The following is a 15,772-nucleotide window of genomic DNA, read 5'->3' on the forward strand; positions in this document are numbered from 1 at the left end:
AAAGCCTAATCAATTACAATTAGAATTTTCTGGTTAAATCTTGGATAACTTGAACTTTGTTCGATAAGTTGAACCATTTTTTCGTTTCGTTATATCATATTTTAGGCTACCTGAATAAATTAAATATATATATTTTGATCATTTTATTTTTTTTGTGTAATAATATTGCTACAGTTTGGAAAAAAAAAACAATTTTCAAAATGCTATACTTTAGCTAGAAATAATTGATAACTGCCATTTCTCATTGAAAATATATTAAATATGTGTTGTAGAAGTATAGTATTTCACATAAAATACTTACCAGCAATTTATTTCCCTAAAAATATCTACATGAAATTAACAAATTTGCAACTTCCGTGCGTGACCTCTGAGCATGATGATTCATGAACTGCATTTAAATGATTTCTGTGACTCTATGATACATAGCACAATTCTGTAACTTTCTTGAAAGCTTTACTAATGTTTAAAACATCATTTTGAAAAAAATATATAATGCTGAAATTTATATTTTTTGGGGAATTGAGGTTTATTTATCTAGTAACTAAATTTTGAGTTTTTCTGTTCTGTGCGTGATTCAGTTTCAAACTTAATTTATTCTTTGTTAACATTACTAATGTAACCATTTTTTGTTTACAAAATATTTACATAGGTTAGAATAAAATGAGAGCAAATTGGAGATTGCCAGTTTTATGATTATGAAAATAATAGACAAAACATATACAAGTTTCCGTGCGTGATTTTTTAGAAATGCCCAAAACAAATTTGTATTTTAATGAATTTCTAAATAAAAGACCTTTTAGACGCAATTTTATTACTAAATAATAAGGAAGTCATTGTGTTGCTAATCTTTTTCAAATGTTATCTTTTGACTGTACTTTGTGAATACAATCCATAACTTCTTTCATTAAAACATTAGTATAATATTGTAAGTTTAATGCATATACTTTTGCATTAAATAGAGAAAAATTGCCTTAACTTGAAATAATATTTCATAATAGCCAAGTTCAACTTAACTGAAATTTGGTTTAGTCAAATATTTTATAAGTCAAACCTTTTTCTTTGGTACCTTGAAGGTTCAAGTTATCGGGAGTTAGCTGTATGTATATATATATATATATATATAGAACCTTTAGATGTTGTTCGAAAGTTTTTCCATATTTTGTTGACAAAAAGTAAAAATTAAAATGCAAGACCGGAATTTTTTTTTTTATTAATTGATAGACTGCCTGCCCCAACCAAACTGTCAGTCGATGTAGCAGCACTCCGTTGCGAGTCAGGCTATTTGTCAGTCGATATAGCAGCACTCCCTTGCGAGTCAGGCTATTTGTCAGTCGATGTAGCAGCACTCCCTTGCGAGTCAGGCTATTTGTCAGTCGATGTAGCAGCACTCCCTTGCGAGTCAGGCTATAAGATAGTCGATGTAGCAACACTCCGCGCATGATTTACAGTAAAAAAAATAAAAATAAAAACATTTTATTAAAAAAAATAAAAATAAAAACATTTTATTAAAAAAAATAAAAATAAAAACATTGTTTATATTGTTAAAAACATTCAGAATGTTTTAAAAACATTCAGAATGTTTTTAAAAACATTCTGGTCAATTAAATTTGCGTTTTTGTGGTTTTTTTATATAACAATTAATTTGTAATTAAATAAATGGTTTTGACTTTCGTCCAACACAAAAATGTTGGACGAAAGTCAAAAGTAATTAAAAGTGATGTATGTGTTGGCGTAAGAATCACTTTTTTCCTTCCGCTCTTCCCAAAGCCAACAAACTATAGATCTATATATATATATATATATATATATATATATATATATATATATATATATATATATAAATATATATATATATATATATATATATATATATATATATATATATATATATATATATGTATATATATATATATTAGGGTGGTTCAGAATAAGGTGAAAATTTTTTTCAAACTAGAGTGGAAGCTTATAAGGTGCATAGACCCTTGTTTTATATATAAGATTTTTTTTTCAATTTAAAAAAAGTTTAAGGGTGGCACACGGCCTTAAAGTACTTTTTTTTTCTTGACATTTTTGACCCATGCGTGCTACTCTTCAACATTATTCAATTAAATTTTTGTAAATATATTTATTCTCACAATGACTGATAGAACCAAAAAATTAGGTACTCTTTATATATATATCTTTTTAAATTCAATAAAAAAAGTTGTTAAAAAAGACTAATTTTTTTTTAATTTAATGAAGTTTTTCATTATTTCTGTAGACAAAACTGTTTCCATGACAATGGTGTGATTTCATTGTACTAATGTATTAACCATGCTCAATTTTCAACATCTGTTGTTTTAATAAGATTTAACAAAGCTTAAACATGGGTAAAATGGTTATTGCCATTCTAAAAACAAACTTCATTGATATTCAATAAAGTTTGTTTTTAGAATTAAAAAAAATATTTAAATTTATGTTATTATAGTTCATTTAAATTAAATAAAAAGACTCTAATAATGAAATATAAAAAGCTACAATTCCTTAAAAACAAATTGACACCATGAGCAATCAAGGATAAAGAGACCTTTTTAATAGAAACTAAAAAAGTATTTTGGTTTGGACATGACATAAAAGCTATGACAAAATAACAGTGGACAGAAAAAGAATTAAAGAAACTAAATGTGTGAACATGTGTTTTTGAAAATGCATAAGGGAAAAAGACAAGGTTGTCTAGGCAATTCTAATATTAGCTTTCAAAAAGTTGCTGAGAGATCTGCAAAAAAAAATCTTATAGGTATTCCTCAGAAAAAGAAGACTTACATATATCTTATAGCTCAGAAAGTTATTTCACTGATTATCTTATAGCTCAGAAAGTTATTTCACAGAGTCATTACATTCTGATTAAGCTCAGAATGTAATGACTCTGTTAAAAGTAAGCTAAATGATAATACCCACAAAGAAGAACAATGTATAATACTGCCTAAAGACATTCTAAAGCGTACAGTGACATCTGCTGTAGTAGAAGGACTTTTTGTCAACCAGCACACTACTATCATAACCAATATTATAGCTATCTCAGGAGGAGAAATATATGGTTTTATTTTATTTAAATCATCATCTCTTTGAACTGTAGATAAGTTAAGAAGGTCAAAAAAACAAACAAAGTGTATAAAGCACTTTACTAATTCCACATGTAAGCTGATTTCTGTTCATTTTTACAGAAAGTTATTTAAAGAATAAACAGACAACGTTTTAGCCACAAGAGAAAGATTAGCTGTACTAGTGAAAGTGAACAGGGAAAGCTACTAGTCATTCCTCATATTAAGTCAGGTTCTGGAGAAATGCAGTTCAAAGCAGTTTACAATCTAATAGAATCTTTTGACCTCAGTTATCATATCAGTGTATTTGTTTTTATACTACTGCTTCTAACACTGGAAAGCACCACAGAGTTATAACAAGAATGGCGCATAAGCTTGGGCGGTCACTACTTTTCCTTGCCTGTAGACATCTTGTTTTATAAAGATGTATTACCTACTTTAACAAGATTTTTCCTGGTAGTAAAATGTCTGATCCAGACAATTAGCTCTTTAAACACCTAAATCCTTAAAAGCAGTTTTTAAAAAAGAGTTTCAAATTTTGTATTCCTGGTCCGTTGCATCATGCAAGAATCATGGCAAAAGCATTGTGTTACCTTAAAATGTATTTACTGTTGGAAATTATTCCAAACTTATCAGAGGAAAATATAAAAGAGATTTGTGATATGGCTATGTTTGTAGACATCATTTACACTCAGTGATAGTTTAGAGCAGTATCTACAACTGCTGCTCCATATCAGGTTAAAAATAATAATAAGAAATTAGAAAAAAGATTTAGAAAAGACTGCATTAGTCAATTGCTTGATTGATGAATTGATCTAATTTTGCTAAAATATTATGAAAGACGCGAAAACGCTGTGGCAGATAAAAAGGTTCATGGATATAAATCTTCATGGAGCTTAGTTGTCCTTGCTTTAGCAGATGAACATTACCCAAACAGAGAAGATTTTGCCAAAGCATTGTACAGTACATTTCCTGCAAAACATAAAGTATATCTACTTGAACGTGTTATGGTCAATAAAGAGCTTCCTTACTCTCTAGATTTTGCACAGGATCAGCCTTCATGTCTTAGTGCTCTAGTAACTGAGCAATCTTGGCTTATCTTTGATAAGACATGAAAAGAGTGAGTTGCAGTGGTTTAAAATCCCTTCACAGTTCTGGAAGTTCTTATTTTTATCTTGAGTTGAAATCATTATTAAATCTCTTGGGGATAGTCAATGACTCATCAGAGAGTCCCATTAAACTAGTTAAAGAGGAAAAGAAGAAAAGACAGAATTTATTCTTGTTTAACCCTTTTTACAAAAGAAGTGGGCAAGAGGAAAAGAAAACAGATTTAGCATCAAACACAACTAATAGTATTTTTAAACAATAATTTGTTTATAATTTAAAAAAAGTCTAATATTGAGTTAATTTTGTTTTTCTCACTCCTGTTTTTTGTCCGCTTGCAACTTGAATGAAAGGTATATTAATAGGGGAGAGCTAATCCACCTTACTTTGGATACTTTGCTAAGTTTGATATCCAAATTAATATAACATGTTTTTAATAAGTTATTTAAAATTTGACTAATTAAAGTGGATTTTGTAATAAAAATGACCGTAGAAATACAGAAATAATTTTTTTTGTTTTCTCTATTACTTTTTCAATAACTTTTTCACTGTTGAGGAAAAAAAATACAGAAAGAGTGCCTAATTTTTTTTAGTATTAGTCATTGTGAGAATAAATATAGAAGAAAAATTTTAATTCAATAATGTTGAAGGATGGCACACATGGATCAAAAATGTCAAAAGAGGGTTAAAAAAAAAGAAAAAAATACTTCGGACCGTGTGCCACCCTTAAACTTTTTTTAAATTAAAAAATAAAAATCTTACATATAAAACAAGGGTCTGCGTACCTTATAAACTTCCACTTTAGTTTGAAAAATTTTTTTTACATTAATCTGAACCACCCTAATATATATCGTACACCCAGATCAAGGGTGCCACAAGTCAAAAGGTGTCAAACTGAGAAAATCAGGTTTGAAGTTTTTAATATTTTTTCCAACTAAGAGTGCCATTTGTATCTGTCATTTTGTAAACATTCGTTTTAGACTTGTGGTATTTTGTCACCATGTACAACACATAACATACTATCAAATGACATTCATAACTCAATATCCATAATTTTTGACTTGTGGCACCCTTGATCTGGGTGCGATATATATATATATATATATATATATATATATATATATATATATATATATATATATATATATATATATATAATGGGGTTTTCACCTCACTGTTCTGCACCAATATTAAAGAAGAGTATAGTTGTTTACAGGTAACAACATGAAATGGATGGCCACCATGCTTTACAAATAGTTTTTTAGCACTGTTCCAATGTGGTTTGTTTAAATACAGATAAAGAGCATTATTAGTACAACATGTAGATGATAGAATGAGTCTTAATGCAGAAGATACCAAAGTTGACACCCATAAGTAGGACTGCAAAAATCATTAAACAACATAATCTTTGTTTGAACTTGTGTTGATCAGAACTTCCTACAAATAATGTTAGGTTTAGCAAACAGAAAACCTATTTATTTCAAAATATCTTTGTCATCAAGCATGTCATTCGAGATTAGATCTTCCAGTTATTTGTATTGAGTAGTGTACGAAAGAACCATGTTTGCTAATGTTAAACAAGTTTTTTAACTCAGGGTTCATAACTTTTAAATAACATTATTTTAGACTCGTTATTGCTAAAAATTATATAATGCTTCAAACAAAACTAGAGCATAACTCAAGTAGGAGACCTTTGGCTGAGGGTGCACATAAGACAAGATCATCAGCATAAAAAAAAGGTTAATGAGAGAAAAACCCAAACAGCATCTTATGGGAGTTGTATTAAGTTGAACACTAAGATTATTAATAGATGAGGTAGGGTCGTCAATTACAATTACTATTGGTAATGGAGTACTTGTTGTACTCCATCACCAATAGTAAATGTATTGAATAGTAAGCCTGAAATAACAGAGTGTGCACCACCAATAGGAATGTATCCATGACAAAACATAAAGGAAAAATACAATTATAAAAATTAAAGTAATTAATGCTGGTATGAAGATAGTGGTCCAGGTTAAGTCCAAAGTGGTCAGCTGCTTTTCCGCAGGTCATAGGTTTAATGATAGATTGGACCTCATCCGGAGTATCAAGGTCAGCATCAATCTTGAGAAGTTTACAATGAATAAGTATAAAGGTATCATTTATGCAGCATGTTGGGTTGACAGCAGGATGCAATCCAAGAAGTGGCGCCCCGTACCTCACTAAGAAAAGTAAAGAGATCTTGTAGAAGACAGCTATCAGCCAGAGCAAAATGTTCATCAGCAAAAAAGTTAGCTAGCATGATGGTGAACTAGTGAATTTAATATAAGCTTGCAATGAGGGGATTGATGTCAAAAATTGAAATCTTCAGAAAAAACGTAGCCATCTGCACATGAAGAACAAAAACTCTAGAAACAGAGAATCTAAAAAAACCACATACAAGTTCAAAGCCTTGTCGAATTGTGATAAATAATCAAGTTTATCTGGCATAAGGCATTGTTTTTGTAATAATACAATATCATTGTTTAAACGCAAGTTGTGAAGCCTAACTAAACTCTTTACTGATCTATAGTTGTAAGTTGAGCCTATTGTCTCAATTAATTAGTTTTTTATTTTTCTCCATTTCTGTTTTTCAATCTGTGTACCATAATGCTATTTATTAAAATTTTCCAGCAGTTGACTTTTTCAGTATGGTGTCATTACAATAACTTTTTTTTATAATTATTTTTTCCACCATGTCCCTGGTAGAACTGCACTTAACTTCTTTTTCTGCGGAGGGGATTTTTTCATTATGTACATATATTAGGGCAATCAAAATTATACTAATCGTTTAAATTGTGGGATCCAAAAGCCTATATTTGTTCTGTATATTAGAATAACACTGCATTTAAAAATGTTTTAAATGAATATTTTTAGGGGTCTCCCAAGACCCTGGGTATCCCTAATATAATCAAAACAAAACAAAAAAGAGTTTTTCATAAGTATATCATGTTGGGTTTCAAATGAAGAGACATTATATGAAAAAATGATAATTATATTGTATAAATTATTACACATTAGGTTTTAATGCATGAAAAATGTTTTCAAGCTAAAAATAATAAAAGTACCAACTTTTTTGATAATAACTTTCATATAATAGCCAATTATTTATTTATTTATTTAATAATAACTGTGTACATGTACAATGACAATGTACGGAGCCTAGGTAATCTAGGCTTTAACAGCCAATTTATGTTAAAAATAAGTCCAACTTTGATTTAAATTGTTTAAGTGTTTTAAAATCTACAATGTTTTGATCTAAATTATTCCAGCTGTTAATAACACGGTTTGTTAAGAAATAGTACCTCTTTGGATTTTTAATTAATTTTCTATGAAACCTCATATTGTGACCTCTCGTATTTGAAGTTATTAAATCTGGTGGGTATTCCAATGTTAAGTTATCTATTTTTTTTACTATTTTGAAAAGTTGGATTAAGTCATTACGTTCACGTCTTTTTTCAAGAGTCGTTAATTTAAAGTAGGTTAGTCTACTTTCATAGTTTTTACCTTGAAGACATTTTGTTCGTGTTGCTTTACGTTGTATTGATTCAATTTTTTTTTATCTTGTTCTAAGTAAGGACACCACACTGAATTTGTGTAGTCTAGATACGGTCTTACAAGAGAGGTGTACAACAATTTAGATGCGTTTATGTCTAAGTTTTTAAATGAATATTTTATTATTCCTAACATTTTATTAGCTTTACCAGACGCATAACTAACTTAACTAGACCATTTTAAGTCGTTTGAAATCATAATTCCTAAATCTTTTTCAACTTTTGTTTCTGGTAGTTCAACTCTATTTAGCACTGAATCATGTGTATATATGCCTAGTATTTTTGCTACCTATATGCATGCGTTTACATTTGCTGACATTAAATTTTAATAGCCATAATTGTGACCATGTCATTAATTTGTTTAGATCTGTTTGAGTCTTTTCTATATCAGAAGATGATCTAATTATGTTAATTAGTTTAATATCATCAGCATACATTTAACAGTTCGTTGATAACTCATTCGGTAAGTCGTTTATATAAACAATAAACATAAACGGACCCAAGACAGACCCTTGCGGTACTCCACTTATAACTGGAGACCAATTTGAAAATCCGCCGTTGCAGACAACACATTGCACTCTGTTACTTACAAAATTTTTGCACCATCTAACTGCTTTTTTGTTAAGTCCATCACTTTTTAGTTTAAGACACAATCTGTTGTGAGGCACAGAATCAAAAGCTTTTTTCATATCTAGGAAAATGATATTTACTGGTAAATTATCTTCCATTGCTTAAGTTATTAGATCCTTAAATTCTATAAGGTTTGTACAACAGTTTTTTTTTTAGAAAATCCATGTTGTTCCTTAGTCAAGAGATTGTTATTTTCTAAGTACGACATAAATGTAGCTTTTAAGATACGTTCCATTACTTTACTTATAACTGAAGCAAGTGATACTGGTCGATAACTTGATGGTTCCGATTTATCTCCACTTTTAAATAATGGTGTTATATTAGCATTTAACCACATCGATGGAATTATTCCAGTGTCATACGATTTATTAAAAATAAGTGATAAAGGAAGTGAGAACGCATCTGCGCAACACTTTAAAGGAAATGGGTGAACTCCATCTACTCTTGTACATTTATTTGGATTTAGTGACTTCAGGATTATATAAACTGTGTCCGGTGAAAATGTAGGGTCATCACAAATAATGTTTGTCCTATTTTTCAAGAATGGCATATTGTCACTAATTTCGTTGGTGAAAACAGAGCTAAAATAGTTATTGCGCTATTGATAAATAATTTGTTTCAAGTTTGCCATTTACATTTAATGCGTTAATTCCTTCTTTAACTTTTGATTTTTTGATTATATACGCATAAATTGCTTTTGGGTTTTTTTTAATGTTTAAGGCGATGGTTGTTTCATATAATTTAATTTGGTTCTTAATTTCTTTTTTTACTTTATTTCTAATTGATCTGTATTCTAATACATTTCCTTTGTTTAAAAAACGGTTATGTAAACATTTTCTCCAGAGGTTTCTTTTCTTTCTAATTAACTTTTTTAAGTAAGAGTTCATCCAAGGCGCTATTGTTTTAACAACTCCCTTTGTAATTGTTGGAATGAAATATATAAGACCTTTGTAAATGTCAACAAGTTTGTTGTATGAAACATTAGCATCTAAATTTTTGAATTCAAGATGCCAGTCGTAGCTATTTAGCATATCGGAAAAGCCATTATAATTGCCGTATTTGTACAGAGTTATTTTTTTTTTACTGTTTCCGTTTTTTTTTAATTATTTCTAAAGCAATACAAAAACTTTAGGATCTGATGACCGTGACTAAGTGCACCCAAATTATCAAAATGATTCAAATCAATTATTCTTTTGTTTGACTCTGTTAATATTAGGTCAAGAATGTTAGTGGATTTAAATTCATTAATTTGAAAAGTTGGTTTAATTACGTTTTGTGTTATAATACAATCATTTAAACATTTTAAGAACTCTTTAGCAGAAATATCTGAATTATTAATAAGTTCGCCGATGTTTTCTTTATTCCATTTAATCGAAAAGTAGTTGAAATCTCCACATATCAATAGGCCGAAATACTTACTATTTATCAATAGATTGTAACTTCGTTTAATTGAATTTATTATTTTTAGATTAGATTCATAGTCAATTGTACCTGGTCTATAAATGCATCCGCAAAGTATCTTTTCATTGCCAATATGCAGTGATGTCCAAACTTGCTCTAAGTCGTCATTTAACATTTTATCAGAAACTGTAACAGATTTAATATTTTCTTTGATATATATGCTTACTCCCCCTCCTCGTTTACCTACTCGATCTTTGCGAAATATATTATAACCCGGAACATTACTTAATGACTTTTCATTAAACCATGTTTCACTAATAAAAAGAATCTGTGGGGAAGATGTGACTATTTCAGCAATAAATTCATTGTATTTACAATTTAATGATGTAGCATTTGTATACCAACATGATAAAAAATTTTCTGTTGCGTCGTTATTATTAATTGTTAGTTTTTTTGTATTTTCAGATAATATGTTTATTGACTCAATTGATTTTGACTCGTAATTTATTTTTTTAAATATTTCATTGATGATTTTTTTGTTCCTGTCCGTTGATTTATGATATTCGATTTTGTTAATCTTATAGTTTTTTGGTAATTGCTATACAGTGATTTTAACTACTCTATCATATCTGATACTGAAATAATAATTATTTTCATTTCTTTGTTTTCTTTCAGTGTTCATTCGGTGACATTCTTCTCTTAAGAGTTTTGCTTTATGTCTTTCTGCTTCTGTAAGATCAGGATTTATGAATACTTTCGAGAATGAGTCATCGTCTTTTAATACTTATGAAGACTTTAAAACTTTATTTCTTTCTTGTTTATCTTTTAAGACAACGATAAAAGGTGGTTGATTTTTGTTCCTTGTTTTTAACTTGATAATGTGTTCTATATTAACATTTGTATCAATTTTGTTAAAAATAGTTATCACATTTTTTTTATCCTCGTCAAATGCATTATCTTTATTTTTATTCGTAGATGCTGCTAAACCAAAAATAATTACATTCTTTTCTCGCATTTTTCGTTCTTTTTATTCTTTGGCTACTGCATTAATCAGGTTGAGTTGATTTATTGATTTTCTCTTCTGTTTACCTTTTACAACATCAGTCCAAAGTTCCTCGTTACCTTTTTCATCGTTACAATTTTTATCTTCTAACTTTTTTTATTAGTTCTTCTATTTTTTGGTTTTTTTCAGTTAACTGGTCGTCTTTAGCTTTGATTGCTTTTTCTAAAGCTGATAATCTTTTTTCTAGAGCCTCAAAGTCAGCTTTTAATACCATAATATTAAAAATTTATAAATTTTTTCTCCTCCTCAAAAACATGTTTTATCGCGTTAAAAGCGGAAGCCAAATTCGCCAAATACAATTATCATTTGAAATTTTAAAATAATTTCACTTCATTTAAGACCCAATATGATATACTTTAAAAAAACTTTTTCTGTGATAATTTTAGGAATATGTTCAAAGGTCTTAAAAGACCTCTTAAAAAACATTTAAATAATGAGTAAATAGGGTTTTAAAATTAAATTAATGTTAAAAACTTATTTTTTTACTTAATAATGACAATACAACAGATCCTATATCTTTAACAGAAAATATAATTCATTTGTTTACTTTTTTTTATTATATAAACTTGAACCATCTTTTAGGCCTGTCTGAGGAGAGAGCAAACAATCATTGTTCTTTTTTATTGAAAAAATGAACAATAGTTGGTTGCCCTTTTTTGCAGGTCTTGGAAATGGTCTGAAGGAAATTAGTGTCTAGCATATTAATAATAAATTTTAGTTAAAGTTATAATGATATATAATAATGAATATATGTATATGTATATATATATATATATATATATATATATATATATATATATATATATATATATATATATATATATATAATTTTTTCCACAAAATATAAGGGAAAGTTTTTTTTTGTTTACAGGATTTATCAGAACTCAGCTGCTGTGAGAATCTTGAAAATCTCTCTTCTAAGTTATTAATTGTACTTGAAAATGTTTATAAAGAAAGTTTGGTATTATTTTAATTTTGTGTTATTTTTTGCATTTTTATTGTTTGTTTTTTTATGGATTGTTTACAAAATCACTATAGGAATTCTCCAATCCATACTCATTTATTGAACAATTGTTTTTATCTCCATTCTATAATCATTTATTGAGCAATAATTTTCAATTTTTTATAATTTTTGAAAAGATTCTTAAATAGCTTAAGTAAAAACTATAATATGAAATGTCTATAAATAAGTAGCCCTAAAAGCAATATCATTTTATTAACACAAGCAAAGAGTTAAGCAGCCATATTGCATTCAAAATCATTAATATGTATCATAAAAAATAATTACTTGGGCTTATTTGTCTTTATTCTTTTTTTTTTTTAAGTTTACATTAATTCCTATTTTAACTGTTATTTTATATATTTTTATTCAAATTGTACATAGTATTAGAATTTTAATGGAATTTTATATAGAGTTATCAAATTTATGTTGTTTATTTTTATTCAATATAATTTTAATACCTTACTTTCGTATATGATCTCTTTAAATATGCTAAATTTAATTACAATTTTTTATGATTCTATGACAATAAATGTTAATAGAGTAATACTGTAATGTATTTACATTATGTGTTTTCAGTAATCTAAACACATAATTTTCAAGCAAGGTTTCCTTTTCAATCTAAAACTGTTTGGCAAACCTTTTTTTATGCCTTTTTTTTTCCCCAGATGTTAAAATTTTCTCCAGGTTTTCAGAACTAATATTTTCTGTGAAAATGTCAAATAGTCAGAATCAATTATTTTAGCAACTTAAGTATGTAATCTCTTATGTTTGTAGAAACAGTTTTTTTATTTTCCTCAGTAAATCTCACTTCATACAACTTATTTGAAATATAATTCAAATATATCATAATCATTGAGTTTTAATATTATATACTAAAGATGTTTGTGTAATAATAAATTTTTCAAACAAACGAAAAAGCAACAGATAACTTTCAAACAAAAATATAATTAAGTTTAATTGATAATATTTTTTAAAAATATTTACTAAATTTTATATTAAGGTGTGTCATGTAAAAAATATGTTAATAACTTTTTAACAAAAGTGTATTGCTAGCAACAGCTTGTTACTCATTGAATTGTTGCTAATGCTCTGCTTGATTTTTTTCTATTCACACCTCCACATAAAATAAACTCTTTGTCTGTGATCATTTTCATTTAGATCATTTGTATTCTTCTTTTAGATTCTGATTTGTATTCTTTTTTTAGATCATTTGTGTCATTGTAACCTATTGATGTGTGGGAGTCAATTATCAATTTGTATTCTTTTTTTAGATCATTTGTGTTATTGCGATCTATTGATGCGTGGGAGTCAATTATCAATTTGTATTCTTTAGATCATTTGTGTTATTGCGATCTATTGATGCGTGGGAGTCAATTATCGATTTGTATTCTTCTTTTAGATCATTTGTGTCATTGTATCAATTATTAATTTTCAATCATCTCTAATCTTCTTGTTTCTTTTTAAAAATAGCCTTAGATAGCTGTAACAATAGTCTATATTATTTAAATAGTTTTACAACAAAAAAAATATGGGAGCTCTTCTGTATTGATGCTAGTTTATAATTAATTTTTTTTTTCTTTGTGGTGGAAGCTATCTGGCTTCTAAATTCCTTTTTGTTGATCTTTTTTTATTTACAATGTATTAGAGATCAATTGTAGAACCTGAAAATCCTACTAACATTATATTGCTACTTCTTATGGTTTGAAGTAGTTTACTTCAAACCATATTACTGACTGTCAATCCTTTAGCAGCTATAAATTATAACATTTCTCCTTCAGTATTTCTCAGGCCAATTCTCTTTTCACTGTGCTCCCTCAATTGTATACCTTTAGTTGCAATGTTGTTAGGACCAACCTTGATTGTTCTAATATACTTGCCCTATTTAATATACTGACCAGTAACTTATTTCTAACCAGTGACTCATCTGAAGCACATCAATCTGCCATCTTTTAGGTGCCTTTATCACTGCTATCTCCCTCATTGCACTTCCTCACTTGCCTAGAAAATGTTTTGTTGTAGGATCATTTTTATGGAGTTTGTAGAGCTAAAAATTCTGGACAAAGCAAGGAAGTTCTTGAAATATAGTGTGGTAAAATTATGTCAAATCGGACACTTTATTTCTTTATTTCTTATGTATAATTTTTAAATTTCTTAATTTTTTTTTTTTTTTTACATCACTGATGCAAAAATATATTTTCATTTAGATTCAAGTTTCTATCAATCTTATGAACCCTTTAAGTGGAGATTTCATAAATTTTAAAGATTCAAGGCAGTGTGGGTTTGGCTCACTACAAAAAAATGTACCAAATGTTTTAAGACAGTGGTAAATAAATAATATACAATTTATATAGTTTTTTTTTTAAATTTCTATTATAAAATTATATTTGCTATATTTATAATATTTTTTTAATGTTATTTATTTTGTTGATTACAATGAGCGATTTGTGCTTTACAATGAAATTTTTATGATTTTTTATTATTTGTAAATGGCAATAAAAAGTTCAGGACAATAAATTCATATAAGTACTGTAAATTTTACTTTCCTAAAAATTAAATGAGTTGTTTGTACTATAGAATGAGTTGTCTGTGATTTATGAGTTAATTGTGGTTTACAATGATCTACTTGTGATCAACAATAAGTTGCCTGTAAATTAATGAGTTATTTGTGATTTATAATGAACTACCTGTGATATATATATGAGTTGTCTATGATTTACTTGGAGTTATTTATGTATCAAATAATTTTTGCCGACCTGATGCCGACCTCAAAAAGATTGAGGTCGGCAATAATTTGCCAACCTCATTTTTTTAATTCCGAGGGTTGCTCACTATTGATTTTTCCGTTATGAATGGAAATTTTAACTTTTCCCACAATTTCTTCAATTCATTAGTTATCACTTTAATTCTGACATTTCTGGGTTATTTTCTTGATTTCATCTTTTGAAAGAAATTAATACCTTCCAATAATTGTTATTTTTTTTCGGCATTCTAGAGAAGTCATCAAGTAGATCATTAATCGTTGGTAACAATTTCCTTTGTGAGGTATTTTTTTGGTATACTGTCAAATTTTTTCTACAGGTACCAGAATTTTTTCCAATATTTTCTGGGCTCTTCATATATGGCATTTTTCAGAAAAAGTAAATACACTGAAAACAATCCCAGACATGCAATAACTGAAAGCCGAAACATATAATACACCAAAGAGCAAAAAAGAACTAAAGTTTGCACGTTTTTGTTGCACTTCTTACAAAATATTTCAATCTGTGTCCTGGGTTAGGTTTTTGTAAAGGAAACAAAAAATGTACTATATATTTCATATTGGCACTATTACTCATCAAGTGTGTGTGTGTGTGTGTGTGTGTGTGTGTGTGTGTGTGTGTGTGTGTGTGTGTGTGTGTGTGTGTGTGTGTGTGTGTGTCTATATATATATATATATATATATATATATATATATATATATATATATATATACAAACCTCGGAATTAGGAAAAAAGAGGTCGGCAATAATTATTTGATGCAAAGGTGTGACCATTAAACATAGAAAGGAGGTCAGCTATTTTTTGCCAACCTCAAACACTTTCAGATCGGCATTGCCGAATGCCGACCCTAATTCCAAGGGTTGTATATATATATATATATATATATATATATATATATATATATATATATATATATATATATATATACACACATACACATATATACGCCTTCGTCCACTTATGTCTTCATATATATATATACAGTAGCGTCCAAAAGTAACTAGATAAACAGCTTTTTTGTTATATTTTTCATTAAGTTAACTTTTTTAACTGAGGTTTCATATGTATAATTATATACTAAAATGATAATAATAATAATTAAAAAAAAAAAAATCCTATTTGAGAGTAATTACTCAAAGTTTTAAATGGAAATGATTGG

At 27.9% G+C, this 15,772-nt stretch overlaps 1 protein-coding gene across 2 annotated transcripts in view; it reads left to right on the forward strand.

The window, feature by feature from the left end:
- Window positions 1-15,772, forward strand: part of LOC100200986 (cGMP-dependent 3',5'-cyclic phosphodiesterase) — a 99,474-nt gene that overhangs the window by 4,627 nt on the left and 79,075 nt on the right. For both annotated transcript variants that reach the window (XM_065812908.1, XM_065812907.1), the window contains 2 exons: window positions 11,722-11,811; window positions 14,058-14,176. In XM_065812908.1, the coding sequence (XP_065668980.1) occupies window positions 11,722-11,811; window positions 14,058-14,176 (209 nt within the window). The remainder of the gene's footprint in view (window positions 1-11,721; window positions 11,812-14,057; window positions 14,177-15,772) is intronic.

The sequence above is a fragment of the Hydra vulgaris genome, chromosome 12 (assembly GCF_038396675.1).
Source record: "Hydra vulgaris chromosome 12, alternate assembly HydraT2T_AEP".
Lineage (NCBI taxonomy): Eukaryota > Metazoa > Cnidaria > Hydrozoa > Anthoathecata > Hydridae > Hydra > Hydra vulgaris.